The 14,118-nt window shown below is 38.1% G+C and overlaps 1 protein-coding gene across 3 annotated transcripts in view; it reads left to right on the top strand.

The window, feature by feature from the left end:
• Positions 1 to 14,118, top strand: part of TRIO (trio Rho guanine nucleotide exchange factor) — a 229,164-nt gene that overhangs the window by 135,882 nt on the left and 79,164 nt on the right. For all 3 annotated transcript variants that reach the window (XM_031589221.2, XM_090137087.1, XM_090137088.1), the window contains 10 exons: positions 720 to 842; positions 2,075 to 2,269; positions 2,395 to 2,510; positions 3,025 to 3,091; positions 3,835 to 3,944; positions 4,644 to 4,713; positions 5,186 to 5,275; positions 7,174 to 7,266; positions 8,992 to 9,103; positions 11,043 to 11,233. In XM_031589221.2, the coding sequence (XP_031445081.2) occupies positions 720 to 842; positions 2,075 to 2,269; positions 2,395 to 2,510; positions 3,025 to 3,091; positions 3,835 to 3,944; positions 4,644 to 4,713; positions 5,186 to 5,275; positions 7,174 to 7,266; positions 8,992 to 9,103; positions 11,043 to 11,233 (1,167 nt within the window). The remainder of the gene's footprint in view (positions 1 to 719; positions 843 to 2,074; positions 2,270 to 2,394; positions 2,511 to 3,024; positions 3,092 to 3,834; positions 3,945 to 4,643; positions 4,714 to 5,185; positions 5,276 to 7,173; positions 7,267 to 8,991; positions 9,104 to 11,042; positions 11,234 to 14,118) is intronic.

Raw genomic sequence — 14,118 nt, 5'->3', positions numbered from 1 at the left:
CTGTAAACAACTTGGCAATGCGAGTCTTCAGTCACAGATTTAATTTTTTGTGTTAAGCAGCAGTTTGCGAGGACTCTATTTTTTTCCTAGAAGAAGGACAGTAAAGTTCATCACAGTCAGTATGTTTTAAAGGACAGTGCATATTAATGTGGGCAGAACATGGATCATAACATGAGGCAGCGTGATTTATAATGGTAAGAAAGTAAGGTGCTAGGACATGGAAGGGAAATAATTTTAGTATGTGGTTGTTTAGTAATTCAGTTTCAATAACAAAATACTATTGACTTTTACCAATATCCATACATTAATTTAACTGATAAATGTCACCATTCCTCCTTTGTTTTATGTTTAATTTCTGTGTGTACATGTAACTACATACCATACTTTATGAGACTGGAATATATATCAACTTAAGTGTGAAGTGATTATTAAATCTGAAGTGCAGGGGGAGTTTAGCATATACATTTGTCAGTCTAATGTAATAATTTTTAAGGTTGGAAAATGCATATTTAAGTTTAAGTTCAGCAGGCCTGTGTTGCAACTAAAATGTGTTTTTTGCTCACTTTGGGAGTATATTAATGAAACCACAAATGCCAGAAGTGGAATAGTGTAACTGTCACCAACTTCTGTTCATGAAAAGCTTATTACAGTTGATATTTATTGACAAAAGTATGTTGCCTTCACTCTTTCTCTTATTTTGTTCTTGATATTTATTTTAGGCTCTGGAATGGATTCATGACAATGGGGAGTTTTACTTATCCACACATACTTCCACTGGTTCCAGTATCCAGCATACTCAAGAGCTGTTAAAAGAACATGAGGAATTTCAGATCACAGCAAAGGTGAGATAAATAAAATTACATACTATTAAAAAAACAAACAAGCAAGACAACAAGGATGTCTGGTAAGCTTTGTTTTCTTGTGTTGGCTTTATTTCTGTATTTCTACTTAGAAAATAATAGAACAAAAGAGAATCAGAAGATAATCACTGTGTTGCTTCAGTTTCATCAGCCTGATGTGCAATTAATTTCTCATGAAAGAATTGATTTTAAAAATGGTTGAAAAAAACCAAAACACAACAAAAAAACATCCAGAAACCTTGAAGGTCTTTGATTTTTATTTTTATACCCTCATGTTCGTGAATTGCTCCATGATCATTTAGGATAGAAAATACAAGAAGACAAATTATTCATCTGATATTTAATTAAAAAATAATAGAAAAGTATAAAAAATAATTACTCCTTAGATTAGTCTTCTTATTAAAGTCTGCAATTCTACTGTATGTTTTTGAGTTATTGCAGAGAGTTACAATCTTCTGTGTCTCTGGAGGCTTATTAAAGAATATATTCTTAATCCATTAAAGTGTGAAGTACATAACAAAAATCGTATCTGTCACAGCACCTCAGTTAAGTCCATGTATAAAGGGAGGAAGACTCCTGAGACTTTGTGGGTCAGGACCAATGTTAGTGCTTTGGTGTAATGAACAAAATACCTCTGATGGGATCAAAATTCGTTTGTATTAGTGCAAGGAAAATGACTATGTTCTGAAAAGCTTGCCCAGGAGAGTTTAGTCTCTGGATTAGATATGGAGCATGTTTTTACTTCTAGTCACATGAAACCCAAGAAACCTATATTAAAGAGTCATAGAGGTTAGAAGGGACCTTTGGAGACCATATTGTTCAACCCCTGCTAAAGCAAGAGTTGTTTTAGGAAGGTTACACAGGAAAGCATCCAAGTGGGTTTTGAGTATCTCCAGAGGAGACTTCACAACACAACCTTTCTCTGGGCAGGCTGTTACAGTACTCTGCCATCCTTGCAGTAAAGTTTTTCCTTGTGTTCATATGGAACATCCTGTCTTCTGGTTTGTGCCCATTGCCCCTTGTCCTTTCACTGAGCACCACCAAAGAGATTCAAAGAGATTCTGTGACATTTCTTTAAAGAAAAAGGTATCTATTTAAAGGAACAAGAAGTAGAAGCTTGCTCCTTCCATGACTTCTCCACCTGTACCTAGTAGCAGGTTAAGCAAAATGACAGGTAGAGTTAGTAACTGTTTGATATTTTCCTGTTTTCATAGCAAACCAAAGAGAGGGTGAAGTTGTTGATACAGCTGGCTGATGGCTTTTGTGAAAAAGGGCATGCTCATGCAACAGAGATTAAAAAATGTGTCACGGCAGTGGATAAAAGGTACAGAGACTTTTCCCTGCGCATGGAGAAATACAGGACCTCTTTAGAGAAAGCTCTGGGTATTTCCTCTGATTCCAATAAATCGGTAAGTGAAATTGGAGTGTGATGATTGACACATACAAAAAATATATATATATTTGCTTCCTTTTGATGTATCTGTAGCTTTCTCCTGTCTCCTTCCTTAATCAATTCTTCCTTTCTTTCATGAAGAGCAAAAGCTTGCAGCTGGATATAATCCCAGCCAGTGTCCCTGGGTCAGAAGTGAAACTGCGTGATGCTGCTCATGAGCTTAATGAAGAAAAACGAAAATCTGCCCGCAGGAAAGAGTAATGAATTTATTTATTTTTAATAACGGAGAGTGCATAAATCAATCCTGATAATGAAGCAACTGTCATGGCTTGTCTGGAAGCTTAGAAATTGGATAAAAAGTAAAAGAGTGTAATACTATTCAGTAGCTCCCCTGCCTTTCATTCACATGCTCATTCTTACAGGAAATTCTAGCATGTCTGAATCTCAGACTTTCAAAGCCATCCTAGGCTTGTGTTAACCTGCTTTTTTTCTTTTTTAGAAATAATGTGAAATAAATGTGTAAGGGGAAGAAAGAGGATAAGCATTTGAAAAAAATTTCCATCTCTTTCCTCATTTCTTTTTGCACTGGTTACTAATGCAAGAGTGCTATCTCTCATGTTTCCTTCATGTCTTTTTTCTCATAGCATTTCAGATCTCAGACTTTCTTAGTGGAAAAAGCAAAAGCTGACGAGAAATGTGTATTCTGGTTATTATGTATTCAAAATGATTATACAGATTGAGATTTGATTAGTCTTTCTGTTGTCACCTAAGGTTTATTATGGCTGAGCTGATTCAGACAGAAAAGGCTTACGTAAGAGACCTCCGAGAATGCATGGATGTAAGTTTTCTTTTTCAATGATCTTTGAAGACAAGATTCAATCTGTTGCTTTCTACTTCTTTCTGATTTTTAAAAATAAATGCTTAGTTTGTTGTCATAAGATTCAATTAACTATTTTTTCAGCTATTATGAAGAAAACTAAAATTACAGCTTGATATCAGCCACTTCAGAATTCATTCTATATGTTTTGCTTTCATCAATACTGTTTCTCTCTTTTTTTTTTTTTTTTTTTTGGAGAGGGAGGGAAAAGGGAGTGGTTTAATTTATGTGCTTTGCTTGCAAGAGAGGAGAGCTTGTGTTAATTCTCTTATTATGTGTATCACATGTTCTGCTACTCACTGACTTTTTTGAATAGAAATTCAGGGAGATTCCTTGGAAAGGTGCCCAATAATTGTTATGTTCAAGCTAGTAATGTTCAGTGTTAGCTATTACACACAAAATGAACTTCTAGACTGGAGACGTGACCTTAATAATTAATATCCTGAAGCACTAGACGTTGTCAAGAGCACTGTGCATTTTAAATGATGGAGTTTCAAGACTGTATTAAACTGTCAGTTTTAGAACTTAAGTTTTCCTGTCAAAATCACAAGGTCTGTGTGACACAACAGACAGTGTCACAACTGGTGTTGATGCTGCTGCATGATCTTTACCAATTTCTCTCTGTGAATGCATGCTTACGGATACCTGAGTGCTTCTGCTCAGCGTTCTAATGACCTTTCATGCATCTTTTTTGTTCTGGGCAGACATATCTATGGGAAATGACAAGTGGAGTTGAAGAGATCCCACCTGGTATTGTAAACAAAGAGCATATTATCTTCGGAAACATGCAGGAAATCTATGAGTTCCACAATAAGTGAGTGGCTTATCTCTCATTTACATTTTACTAGTAAATCCACATGATGACCTAAGGGATTTCCTAATGAAAATATTGTGCATATGAATAATGGACTCTTTGCCATCAAAAATATAAAAGATTTCTCCTCACATTGTTAAATTGTTTCAGTTATTCCTTTTTGCAACTTGGCATACACCATCAGAAACTCTCTTTTTCAATCTCAGACATTTTTGAGCTTTTAAGAAATTATTTGGATGCATTAAAATACTGCTGTAGGTTTTTCAGTTGTCATGAAGAGATGGAAATCACTAGACTCAACAGAATACAGATATTGCACAAACATCAATATCTTTAGTTAATGTGAGCGCTCAAGAATAATTCAACCTTTTATTTCTTTTGGCATGAAGACTAAGCTTTTCCTGAAACTCAAAAAGTAGGAAACCTTCTAGATGGGGATCAATGTTCAATTTTGTGTAATGCAAGTATGTGCTGAAGCAATTTCTGATCTTTGCATCAGAACTTGTATTAAATTGCTTTATATTAGTTCTTATATTACACATTGTCACCGATTCCTTTCTTCCTATGTTAGCTCATACTGTTAGTATGAATTAGAGTAAGTTTTGTGTCTTCATTCACAGACAATAGATCAATATCAGCTGCTCTAATGAAAATATTTCATGTGCCTTACACTGTTTTTTTTTTTTTTTCTACCCATAGTATATTCCTCAAGGAGCTAGAAAAATATGAACAGTTACCAGAAGATGTTGGACACTGTTTTGTGACATGGGTAATGTACTCAGACTTGCATTTAGAAATAATAAAGGAGATAGGAAGAAGGGATGGGTGGATAAAAGATCTCAAATACCTTTGTATTTTCAGTCTCTGTAAAAGTAACTATTTGAAATTTGAGTAAAATTCTGTGTATCTTTAACTGAAAAATTAAGGTATGGTTCTCCAATGCCAGTGCTTTGCTGCTTTGAAAGTTTACGTGTGTTGCATGTTTAAAAACTTGCATATGGGTTTTTGTTTAGTTCAGTATCTTTTTATTTGCTATGTATTATCTACTTTCACATATGTTACTGTTGCTTTTAGTCTCATTTTTCTGATACATTTTATTGTGCTGCCAGACTTGAAAAATAATTCTATGTCACTTAGTTTCTTGAGACAGAAGATACGTTCTTTGACAACTGCCAAAAACATTTTTGAGACAGAAGTTTTGCTCTCAGATAACCTGTATAAATTTTCATTTTGACCTGCAGGCAGACAAGTTCCAAATGTATGTTACTTACTGCAAAAATAAGCCAGATTCTACCCAGCTAATATTAGAACATGCAGGAGCATACTTTGATGTAAGTACTTTATGTCCATCTTAAAAATATGTCTTGCTATTTTGAATAATGTACCTATATTTATGTCAAGTGCCTTATTTCTTAAGAATATGCAAGTTTCCTGTTACTAATAATGCAATTTACTGTCAGCTTCAGAAAATCGATCATATCTCTTACTCCATTAATTTATATTCCTCAAATGGTCTCTTAAATCTGTCAAATCAGTGTTAGAAGTCACTGTTATATCACAACAGTTCAGAAGTGCAGCAGGTTTGGACAGCAACAGCCAAAACATAAATCTCCAGTTCTCTCAAGCACATTCTGTAAATCTTAGCATTTTAATTTGCTTAGGTTGCATTGTACAAAATAAAAATGACAGTCTTTGTTAAATTTCTTGGGGCAGCTTTAACTTGTAATTGATTGCAGTGGTAATTCAATTGACTTGCACTGTTCGTAGCTGCTAAACCAAGCATTGCTCCTTCAATCCCTGAAGTTATTTGGTCTACACATAACATTCCACTTAGGAGAAGACCAAAATGTAGCATCTGTTAGAGTTTTTAGAGAATTTTGGCTGCCTTGAAGGACATGTTGGTATGGTTGAACACACTTCTGTAGGTGATTCAGTTATGTTGCTCTTTACTCCTTTTTGTTTCCACCTTTCCTGTGCTGAGCTACTAGTAGTGACAACAACATTTTTTTAGGATTGTTTATAAAAGCAGAGAGGGGAGCATTTGAGTAATAATATCACTGAAGCTCTTTCTGTTAATTTCTAAAAAGTCTATCACTAGATAGACTAGTTTAGACTAGGCAATAAAGATTCTAAAGGTGAAGTCCTTCTGTGAAGCCTCTGTTTAGTTTTCAGTCATTGTACAAGAGCAGATGGGCTACAGGAAAACAGGCAGATATGATAAAAAAATTTCAAAGGAAAAACTTAGTAAATGCTACTTTAAGAATCAATAAAGGGCTCTGATTAATTTGTATTAGAAGTTTATTCTTGCTACCATTTTTGATGCAATGTCCTTTGATCCCTGTATTTTATTACTGTATCCAGGGCTCTAATTTCCTAATCTACTTTAGGTAGAGTAGAAAAGTGGAGGCCTGGCTGTATACAGGTAAATTCAAGGAGTTGCATTGAAATTCCCATCTTGGGAATTTCTGATGTTGTAATCTTGTTTTAAAAGCAGATAGCTACGGTGCATCAACCTGCTGTTCGAAATTGTGTGGTTAAAATACATACAGTACTGTAATAAATGGCAAATGCTGGCCTTGAAATTCAACCATGATTGGTATTTGAAATCTGTAATTCCTTCCTGTAATTATCATGATTATATTTTCCTCCTTTAGCCTTGGGAGGACTTGTTTGTTTGTTTTTAAGTGGCTCCGCTTTCTTTTCAGTCACCTGTGTAACCTCTTTCCTTTGGTTAGAAAATGTTACTTCTTGCTCCCCCTTGTGTCTCTGTAACAGCTCTTGGGGAAATACACTCCATAACTATCAGTTGATTTAGCAGATGATGCCAAGAAACTTATTCCTCAGCTTTTATGAAATAGTCCTTGCTTTTCCCTGGAACACTGAGATATTTTTTTTTTCCTTTCTCTCTTGAAGGTAAAGTAACAAGAATTATAGATCTTACTTAATAAAATTGTTGCCACTTGTTCGATGTCCCTCATCACTGCTATTTGAATTTAGGTTTGTTGAAACATTTTACAGGTATACTCTTGGATATGTTTGTACAAAGTGAGCAGGCAAATGCACAGTCAAATCACTTGCTGTGGCTGGAATGCATTGTCATCTTCTTGTTTATTTATTTACTTCTTTCTAAAATAGAAATGTTGGCTGATGTCTACCACGTAGCCATCAAAACAGGCTTGAATCTGCTTGTTGGTACTCACAAGTCCTCCAATGTTTGCTTTTTATGTAGGAGATACAACAGCGACATGGACTGGCCAACTCTATCTCTTCTTACCTTATCAAACCTGTCCAGAGGATAACAAAGTATCAGCTTCTGTTAAAGGTCAGTACTAATTCAAACTTCTTTCTGAGATTCTGCTGCTCATAAGCAAGCAAAGCTCCTGAAATCAGAAAGGCTTTTTTACTCTTCAATCAGAGACTACAGCATCCTGAGCAGACGTACTTTTAAAAATCACTGAAAATGAAAGAAAGCATAAATAAGAAACTTCTAGTCCAGATTTCTGTAAATCAAAAAGATAACTCTCTATTAATGTATACCTAGAAAATATCTTTAGCATTTCTGGAGCAAACAAGTAATTAATAGCTGCATAAACAGGTGTATTTTTTTAATGGTTTCTGCAACAAATTTTCTACAAACCATTAGCTGTGTTTATGATACAAACTACTGTAAAATACTGGTATGTATGTCTATCAAATACTCGCACAACATTTGTTACTTCTAATGTTCCTAGTGATGTTGGAAATGAATCGACTGTTTTAGTTGAAATTATTGTCTGTTCTCACCTTGCAAAAAAAAAAAAAAATGCAGCTTGATTAAGTTAGAACTTACTGAGATAGACTGTCATGTTTTAGAAGTTTTGGGGACCGATTTCAACAGTTGCTGAACCTAGATATGTCTTAGGCGATGCAGTATTGAAGGGATAGGATAGACTGATTTCACCAGTCTTTTCAGAGCCAGATGGCTTTTCTGCATAGTAAAATGGATATAAATCTGATGAATGTTGGATTTTCTTTTCTTCTACAAGATAAGAGGTGTGAAACATGAAAGGATGAAGAGCTCAAATCCTGAATGATGGCAGAACATTTCTAGTTTCAGAAGTTCTGTTTATATGTCCACATAATATTGAAGCTACCAATCTTCTGCCTCTCAAAGAGCACTTCTCTGCTATTTTGTCACCCAAAATTTAAGTGCAGCATTGTTCTGTTTTGCTGCAATGATGGATGGTATTGGTAGTTAAATGGAAATAGGCAATTATGATAATGGTAGGAATCACTTGGCTTTCTCATTAAAAAGGAATTTAAACTTGAGTGAATTAACAATAGCAGAAGAAACATAATACGTTCTTTTAGTCATGCAAGCTACATTTTATCTTGATACCAATTCAAAAACTCGAAGAATGTGAGGAAATTTGAATATTAGCTCTTGTATCATGAATGAGCACTGAACTGCATCGCCTTAAATTCCATTGTAACATTTCAACACATTCCCTTCTCTAACTTCTGTCCATCATTTAATGGTTGTTTGTACAGAAATTTTTTTTTTTGTCTCTAAGAGGCTTTTAGCTGTTTGAAGACAGAGTAGAGTACATCTTTGAATACTGGGAATGAAACAAAGTAAATCCTTTAATCAGCAGTAGTACAGATCAGGTATTTGGTGCAGTGGAGTGAAGGTTACATACAGAAACTTTTATTCTGTCCCATTTTCCACCAGCTTCATGAGTTAAGACCTGCATTGTTCTGGTTCTTGACGTAGTGCTACATCCAATAGCTGCGTCTGTGCTTACAAGAATAAAAAGTCCTTAATGCGTTTTCTAAAGATTTATTATTAATCAGATTATTTAAATTAGAGGTGTTTAGGCAGAAGTTCAGGCTGTTCTATGAAGAACAGATACTGATAAGTACAAAATATGCTATCACGTCATTGGAGGAATAAGTTTAAAATAGATTTTACATGCCAAGAATGTTTCTTTGATTGTTAGAAGTAGCATTTAATTGTCTGTCATATTAACATAGAGAGAGGATGCTCATGTCTGCTTATCTTTTACAGGAGTTGCTCACATGCTGTGAAGAAGGTAAAGGTGAGATTAAGGATGGCCTGGAGGTGATGCTTAGCGTGCCAAAGCGAGCCAATGATGCCATGCACCTCAGTATGTTGGAAGGTAGGATTCAAATCTTCTAACTCAGTCATATTTAATAACTTCTTATATTACTGTACACTGAGGAAATCTGAAGAACATGAAGACTTTTCGTCTCTGTGTTTGTATTTTATATACCTTTTATTTGGAGGTAAATAAAATGCAGACTTACTGAAGAAAATAAATTGTTGGACAATGGATGGAGTTTGTTAGTTTTTTTAAAATGTTCTTTCATCCTACTCAACATCTCTGCCACTGCAGAATTGAAAAATATGTAGACTAACAAAAGTTTTCTACTAGCCTACTAAGTTAATGGTCAGATATAATAACTTTGGCTAAATTTTCCAAGCAGTGTCCTTAACTTCTTTATAAGAGGAACATAAGTGTATTAGAGTTGATTTTTCTGATTTATGTATCAAATAATGGCCTCCAAGAAATTTGTACTTTTCACATCTGGTTGCTGCCTGTTTCTTACAGACTTCTGGTTGAAGTGAAATGTATTTTCTGGCAGTAAAAAGTCAGTGTAAGCCAATTTAGTACGAGTCTTAGCCAGTACAGCATAATCATGTTCATGGCAGACAGTTGATATTGGAAGTAATTGCTTCTGTGTGCTGAGAACAACTTTCTGCCAAAATCCATTTTGCTGTTGGCACATTATCATGTATGACGGTGCCATCATACATATAATAATAAAGCTGGGTATTTTTTTGCAAAGTAGATTTCTTTAAAGTTAAAAGCAGAGCAACTTTAGCCTGCTGTTGCAGAATAAAAACTTACTGTGCTTTCAGTCAAAATTGCTTTTCCTACTCTATGCCTTCTAAGAGCTTGTCATAGAATTTGCAGTACCATGCAAGTTAGTATAAAGTGCACCTTGGTTTGGCAGATGATTTTCAGTCATGTGAATGCCCTAGGTCATCTCTCTTCCCTGATTTTAAACAACATGCTTTGTGCAGATGATGTTAGTAGAAATGCTGACCAGCATTGGTAATGATCTTCTAACGCAGGGAATGTGACTCTGGAGAATATCCTAATCTTTTACATAAGTTGGTTTTATAACAAATCATGCGTGTGTAGTTGAGTCATTCCATGTTAAACAAATACAGTGAGTGAGCACATTTCCTCTTTGTGTCTCTGGAGGTTTTTGAATGAACATGCTGAAGCAACTTACATCTGATGCTCTCCATACTTTTCCCTCTTTAGAACTGTAAGAACTGTTGAGAAGGATGGTGTTTTTCTGTTGAGACTATTGGCAAACAGTATCTTTTCAAAATGCAGTTTTATACTTCACAGAAGAGTATGGAAGACTAACTTCTGTTATCCTAAAACTCCGTTTTAACCTGGAGAACACTGTTGCTAGAATTCATTGGTATTCTCAATCTTCATCTTTGTTACGTGTAAAGATAAATAATCCAGCTCCTATTTCTTTATTGCAGAGTGGATCAGTGGCAGGCAGATGGCAGATCCACGTGGCAACAGCTCCAGGCTGCCATCTTTTTTCATTCCCTATTGGAATATGTTTGCATGCTTGTTGCGTGCACAATACGGAAGCTGTATCAGCAAAAGAGTTGGCATTTGGGAGCCATTGTTGTCAGAACGTTATCTGTTGTGTCTTTGCGAGCTGCTCACTTCTTACAGTAGCAAAAACCTCACAAGAAAAATAATTTTCTTTGCAGAGGAAGTTTCAAGAAGCCAACAGGGTTTCCATTTGTCAGTGAAATAGTTGATAAAATTCTTAACGATTAGATTTCTAAATTTAGGCATAGGCTTGAGCTACAGTTTCATTTAGTTTATTACAATGTTGAAGCTTTTTTTTTTTTTTAGCATTCCTTCCCAGGAATTCTATCTTTTGCAATCTGTATTTGGAAAAAATAGATTAATTGCTTAATGAACAGAAGCTGTGCTTTTTAAACTTCTTATATTATCAACTTTTCACACTGATACTTTCTTCTCCCTGGGTTTTTAGGCTTTGATGAAAATATAGAATCTCAGGGAGAGCTCATCCTTCAAGAATCCTTCCAAGTGTGGGACCCCAAAACTCTAATTCGAAAGGGAAGAGAGAGGCACCTTTTCCTTTTTGAGATGTCCTTGGTTTTTAGTAAAGAAGTAAAGGACTCAAGTGGAAGGAGCAAGTACATTTACAAGAGTAAACTGTTTGTAAGTATGGGAGACCAAGTAACCATATTTAGAAAACTGGCAAGATGATTATGATTATGTTCAGATCATTTAAACTTGCTTGACAAACTGGAACAATTGTCGTACACTGTGTAAACTGAATATTCAAACTTTTCTGTTTTCTCATGCTCTTCAGGACAAAAGAGTAAGCCAAAAGCACCTGCTGAAGGCTTTATATTAATATTGGTGTGCTATAGAAAGCAGAAGGGTGGAAGGAATTTACAGAAAGCTTTTATCTTACTAATTTACTAGTCATGTTACAGTAATAGCACTACTTTTATTCCAGTGGATATTCTACACATGCTGGTCTGTAAAGGCAAGAACTCTTTGTTATGGAAGTTAATTCTAGGTAGTCTACTGAGGTAGAATCACAGAATCACAGAATCACTAAGGTTGGAAAAGACCTATAAGATCATCCAGTCCAACCATCCACCTGTCACCAATGGTTCTCATTAAACCATATCCCTCAACACAACATCCAAACGTTCTTTGAACACCTCCAGGGTCGGTGACTCCACCACCTCCCTGGGCAGCCCATTCCAGTGCCTGACCACCCTTTCAGAGAAGTAGTATTTCCTAATATCCAGCCTGAATCTTCCCTGGCGAAGCTTGAAACCATTCCCTCTAGTCCTATCACCAGTTACACGAGAGAAGAGGCCGACCCCCAGCTCGTTACAACCTCCCTTCAGGTAGTTATAGAGAGCAATAAGGTCTCCCCTGAGCCTCCTCTTCTCCAGACTGAACAATCCCAGCTCCCTCAGCCGCTCCTCATAAGGCCTGTGCTCCAGACCCCTCACCAGCTTTGTTGCCCTTCTTTGAACACGCTCCAGGGCCTCAATGTCTTTCTTGCAGTGAGGGGCCCAGAACTGGACACAATACTCAAGGTGCGGCCTCACCAGAGCTGAGTACAGGGGAACAATTACTTCCCTACTCCTGCTGGTCACACTGCTTCTGATACAAGCCAGAATGCCATTGGCCTTCTTGGCCACCCGGGCACACTGCTGGCTCATGTTTAGCCGAGCGTCAACCAACACCCCCAGGTCCATTTCCTCTACACAGTCTTCAAGCCATTCCACCCCAAGCCTGTAGCGTTGCTTGGGGTTGCTGTGGCCAAAGTGTAGAACCCGGCATTTGGTCTTATTAAACCTCATCCCATTGGCTTCAGCCCAGCTCTCCAGCCTGTCCAGATCTCTCTGTAGGGCCTCGCTACCCCCAGGCAGATCGACACTTCCAGCCAACTTGGTGTCATCTGCAAACTTACTGAGGGTGCACTCAATGCCCTCATCCAGGTCATCAATAAAAATATTGAAAAGGACAGGCCCCAGCACCGACCCCTGGGGAACACCACTCGTGACCGGTCGCCAGCTGGATTTAGCTCCATTGACCACCACTCTCTGGGCTCGACCCTCCAGCCAGTTCCTTACCCAGCCAAGAGTGTACCTGTCCAAGCCACGGGCTGCCAGCTTCTGCAGGAGAATACTGTGGGAGACAGTGTCAAAGGCCTTGCTGAAGTCTAGGTAGACTACATCAACAGCCTTTCCCTCATCCACCAGGCGGGTCACTAGATCATAGAAGGAGATCAGGTTGGTCAAGCAGGACCTACCCTTCGTGAACCCATGCTGGCTAGACCTGATGCTCCAGTTGTCCCGCACTTGCCGCGTGATCTCCCTCAAGACAATCTGCTCCATAACCTTCCCTGGCACCGAGGTCAGGCTAACAGGCCTGTAGTTCCCCGGGTCCTCCTTACAGCCCTTCTTGTAGATGGGAGTCACATTGGCAAGCCTCCAGTCTTCTGGTACCTCACCAGTCAACAAGGAGCGCTGATAGATGATGGAAAGCGGCTCGGCTATCACCTCCGCCAGTTCCCTCAGCACTCTCGGGTGAATCTCATCCGGCCCCATGGACTTGTGACAGTCCAGTTGGAGTAGAAGGTCTCTGACCGTTTCCTTCTGAATCATGGGTGGTTTAGTCTGGTCTCCAGCCGAGACCACCTGGTCGAAAAGTGGAATATCCTGAGGATAACTGGTCTGACCTTTAAAGACAGACGTAAAGAAGGCATTCAGGACCTCTGCCTTTTCTTTATCCTCAGTAGTCACATTCCCGGCTTCATCCAGTAAAGAATGGAGATTCTCCTTAGTCCTCCTCTTACTGTTGATATATTTGTAAAAGGATTTCTTGTTTCTTTTTATTCCAGTGGCCAGGTCGAGCTCGAGCTGGGCTTTCGCCTTTCTGATTTTCTCCCTGCATATCTTAACAACTTCTCTGTATTCTTTCTGAGTTGCCCGTCCCTTCTTCCACAGGAGGTAGATTCTCTTTTTCTCCCGGAGCTTCAAGAATAGTTGCTTATTCATCCACGCCGGTCTCCTTCCCCGCCGGCTCATTTTGCAGCTCAGGGGGACAGCCCGCTCCTGCGCCTGTAAGACTACCTTCTTGAAGAGCAACCAGTTGTCTTGGACCCCTTTACCCTCTAAGACTGAATCCCAGGGGACTCCCCCTACTAGTCTTCTAAACAGTTCAAAGTCCGCCCTCCGGAAGTCCAAGGTAACAGTTTTGCTGTTCTTCCTCCTGGCTCCACCAAGAATTGAGAACTCTACCATCTCATGGTCACTCTGTCCAAGACAGCCCCCAACCTCCACATCTTCCACCAGACCTTCTCTGTTTGTGAACAGCAGGTCTAGCGGGGCAGCTCCTCTCGTAGGCTCTCTCACCAGCTGCATCAGAAAGTTATCCTCTATACACTCCAGAAACCTCCTAGACTGCTTCTTCTGCGCTGCGTTGAATTCCCAGCATATGTCAGGGAAGTTGAAGTCCCCCATGAGGACAAGGGCTGGCGACCTCGCAGCTTCTGCCAGCTGCTCATAGAACAC

The sequence above is a fragment of the Phasianus colchicus genome, chromosome 3 (genome assembly GCF_987193195.1).
Source record: "Phasianus colchicus chromosome 3, bPhaCol1.hap1.1, whole genome shotgun sequence".
Classification (NCBI taxonomy): domain Eukaryota; kingdom Metazoa; phylum Chordata; class Aves; order Galliformes; family Phasianidae; genus Phasianus; species Phasianus colchicus.
The sequence above is the reverse complement of the archived record's forward strand: the minus strand, read 5'-3'. Positions and strand labels throughout refer to the sequence as shown.